Below are 2,957 nucleotides of genomic sequence, written 5' to 3'. Positions count from 1 at the left end.
GCGCCTTATTTCCCACACGACCGCCAACGCCAGTTCCAAAACGCCCATAAACTCTTTGGAGTCAGCAACATTACCAAAATCATTCGTGATCTCGATAAGCCGCAAAAAGACCAAGCAATGCGGACGATTATGTACCAAGCAGACGTCCGGGCTCACGACCCGATCGGCGGGTGTTACCGGATCATAAGAGAACTCCAGCGCCAGATTGAAATCTCGCGCGCCGAGCTTGAGATTGTCTTGCACCAGCTTGCGTTTTGTCGTGCACACGCCCAAAATGTTAACAATAATAATAATAATGATAATAATAATCATCTGCATGAGCCTCAACATCAGCATCAGCATCAGCATCAGCATGATCAGTTATTAATTGAGGGTGTTGATTTTGACCTTGATCTAGGTCAGATGGGACAACAAAAAGATCATGAATATCATGATGGAGAGTATATTTTGGTGGAACAGAATTTGAACGACCAGGACGAGGCACGCGTTCAGGAGATGAATTCATGGCCGAATATGAGTAATTCGCCAGCGTCTTCTGCCGTTTGCTTGGAGGTGAAGCCGCCGGTGGATGAATGCGAGCAGTTTAAGGGGCTTCTGATTAATGAGATTCCTGCTGGAGAAAGGCATGAGTTTAAATTTGAATTCGATGAAATTAATGAAGCCAGGTGTGTGATTTCCTCCTTAAATTAAATTTTTTTTGCCTTTGTTGTCCTCAGTAAATAGTTATCGATCAAAATTTTGGTTTATTTACTCTCCCCTTACATGTATATGCTTGCATGAATATAGAACCGCCTAAACATGGCTAATAATGAATGGTAAAAATATGTTTTTATCACTTATTGAAGAAACACGGATCTAATTCTAATTTTAGGATTGGATCTATATTTCCACTGGCTATGGGTTAATAAGAAAATTAGATTGAAGTGAATAGAACCATGTTAGATCCAGATCCATCTTGCAAACAAAACCTGGGTTAATAAGAAAATTAGATTGAAGTGAATAGAAACAGGCTAGATCCAAATCCATCTTGCAAACAAAACCATCATGAGTTCGTTACGAGAAGGACAAGGTGGGGGTCTTACCGTAACCACTATCCGGCGTGAGAATAAGTATTGTTCTTATGGAAAGAGAAAGTATAAAGCGATTGATGTAATATGGAAAGTGTCACCTTATGATGATAAGTTAGGTATTTATAGTCGGTGGTGGGGGGAGAAGATGATTGGTGGAGTTGTCACTATCTAAAAGATGCTTCATTCTACCCGAATGGACACGTGGCCACTTTTGATAGGAGATGACAACTAGTCATGTGTATGGACATAAAAGAATGTCCAAATGGCTTTTCCTAACTAATTGTGTTATCACATGCTCTCCATAAGGGGGTAAACGTCGCTATCAGGGAATATTTCCACTAATCTCTAGAAGGAGTTAGCTGTAACTGGCTTTCTTTCATATAAGTAAAGTCATCTGTTTTATTCTTCAACATGCAGGAGGTTTCTGCACCTGCGGGCGACTTCTGCTTTTTACTAGAAGGGTACTTTGGACTCATGTCCTTGATATATGGTTCCCGTGGATATTGTGGATGATCCACGGGTGTTATGAAATGACCCCGGATGACTTTTATGAGTGTCTTGAGTGGTCCGCGGGTGTTACTTCATGGATTTTATAGCCTTTTCACTACCTTATCTCTATACTTAGGTTGTTTAACAATTAAGTGTTGAATCAGTAAGATGTCTGATTAATCATTAAGAGGCTCAATGAGCCATTGCGAAGTGTAAGAATTAAAAAGGCTACCAAACAATCCTTTAATCTAGTTACTAGATCCCTTAATTTTTAGTAGATACATTACATGAATGACAAAAGAACAGATCATATAATATTGCAATGCAAATAAATATTTCAGCGTTGAATATATGATTATACAAGTGTCGGGCTAACTTTTAAATTGGTTATGTATTGAATGTCTACATATATAACAAACAGACGTACACAATAATATCCCACATGTAGAGTATAGCTTGGGGAAACGCATATATATGTGGTTTATATTATTATTATTATTATTATTATTATTATTATTATTATTATTATTATTATTATTATTATTATTATTATTATTATTATTTACTTTTTACAAATGATCATTTTTTAAACTTTTGATCTCATTTGGTTTTTTGCATGCAGTGAAGAAACACTCTTTAATGATGGAAATCACAAAGCCTTGACAAAAGAAGAGAATGTTGCATTCTTCACAAAAGAAGATAATGGACCTTACCAACAACAAAATGAAGATAATGATCTCAAGAGTGCTGCTACTTTATTCACTCTCACAAATTGTAGCAGCTACTAATATATATAGTAGTTTTAGTAACCAACAAGACTTCATAGTTTTTCTTGACTATGTTCTTGCTTCATGTCATTAGCATATATAGATACAAAAACAAACACACACATATATATGCCAAAAAAATAACAAAAAAAAAAACAATTTTTAAGAATGGGAAGTGGGTCTGGCTCCTTTTCTTATGTTTGGAATCCTTGAAGACAAAAGAAGTGGATTTCGTGGTCGCGATGAAAATGAACAGCAGTAAAATGGTATGGAGGCACGCAACAGTGATGACATGAAATGATGAAAAAGATGAAATTTTACCAAAAATAAGCCATGGAAATTGGATGATCAATGTATGATGTTTCATGGTAAGAAGAATAAACATCTGACCAGAGATATTGGTTAAGATGAAGACGCTTGGGTAGACATTTGGTAACTCTTTCTATTTATTTTAAAAAAAGTAGCCAGCGAACAATCTTTGTGTTTTGGTTTTCTTTCGAGTTTGTTGCAAGACGAGTATTTTTTGGCCTTAGTGTTTTGGGTTTAAATTTAGTTTTCAATACAATTATTAGCCACTTGAAGTAAGCGTAACAGGTTAAGTTGCAATTGGCATGTTAGTTTGGAGAAATTA

General features: G+C 36.1%; 1 protein-coding gene across 1 annotated transcript; it reads left to right on the top strand.

Moving 5' to 3' along the window:
- Positions 1-117: 117 nt before the first annotated feature.
- LOC143585911 (uncharacterized) lies at positions 118-2,347 on the top strand. Its single transcript, XM_077067586.1, has 2 exons — positions 118-665; positions 2,182-2,347. The coding sequence occupies exons 1-2, from the start codon at positions 118-120 to the stop codon at positions 2,345-2,347; spliced, it is 714 nt and encodes a 237-aa protein (XP_076923701.1).
- The last annotated feature ends 610 nt before the right edge of the window (positions 2,348-2,957 follow it).

Source organism: Bidens hawaiensis, unplaced genomic scaffold, assembly GCF_021521415.1.
Source record: "Bidens hawaiensis isolate Kalapana, Puna unplaced genomic scaffold, B.hawaiensis_p1.1 tig00034226_1, whole genome shotgun sequence".
In the NCBI taxonomy this organism is placed as follows: domain Eukaryota; kingdom Viridiplantae; phylum Streptophyta; class Magnoliopsida; order Asterales; family Asteraceae; genus Bidens; species Bidens hawaiensis.
Note: the sequence above shows the minus strand (reverse complement) of the source record. Positions and strands in the feature narration are given on the sequence as shown.

Excerpts from the sequence above, each read along its gene's own strand:
- LOC143585911 (XM_077067586.1), top strand. The coding sequence starts at position 118 with ATGCGGACGATTATGTACCAAGCAGACGTCCGGGCTCACGACCCGATC. Across the intron at positions 666-2,181 it reads GATGAAATTAATGAAGCCAG|TGAAGAAACACTCTTTAATG; the intron begins GTGTGTGATTTC and ends TTTTGCATGCAG.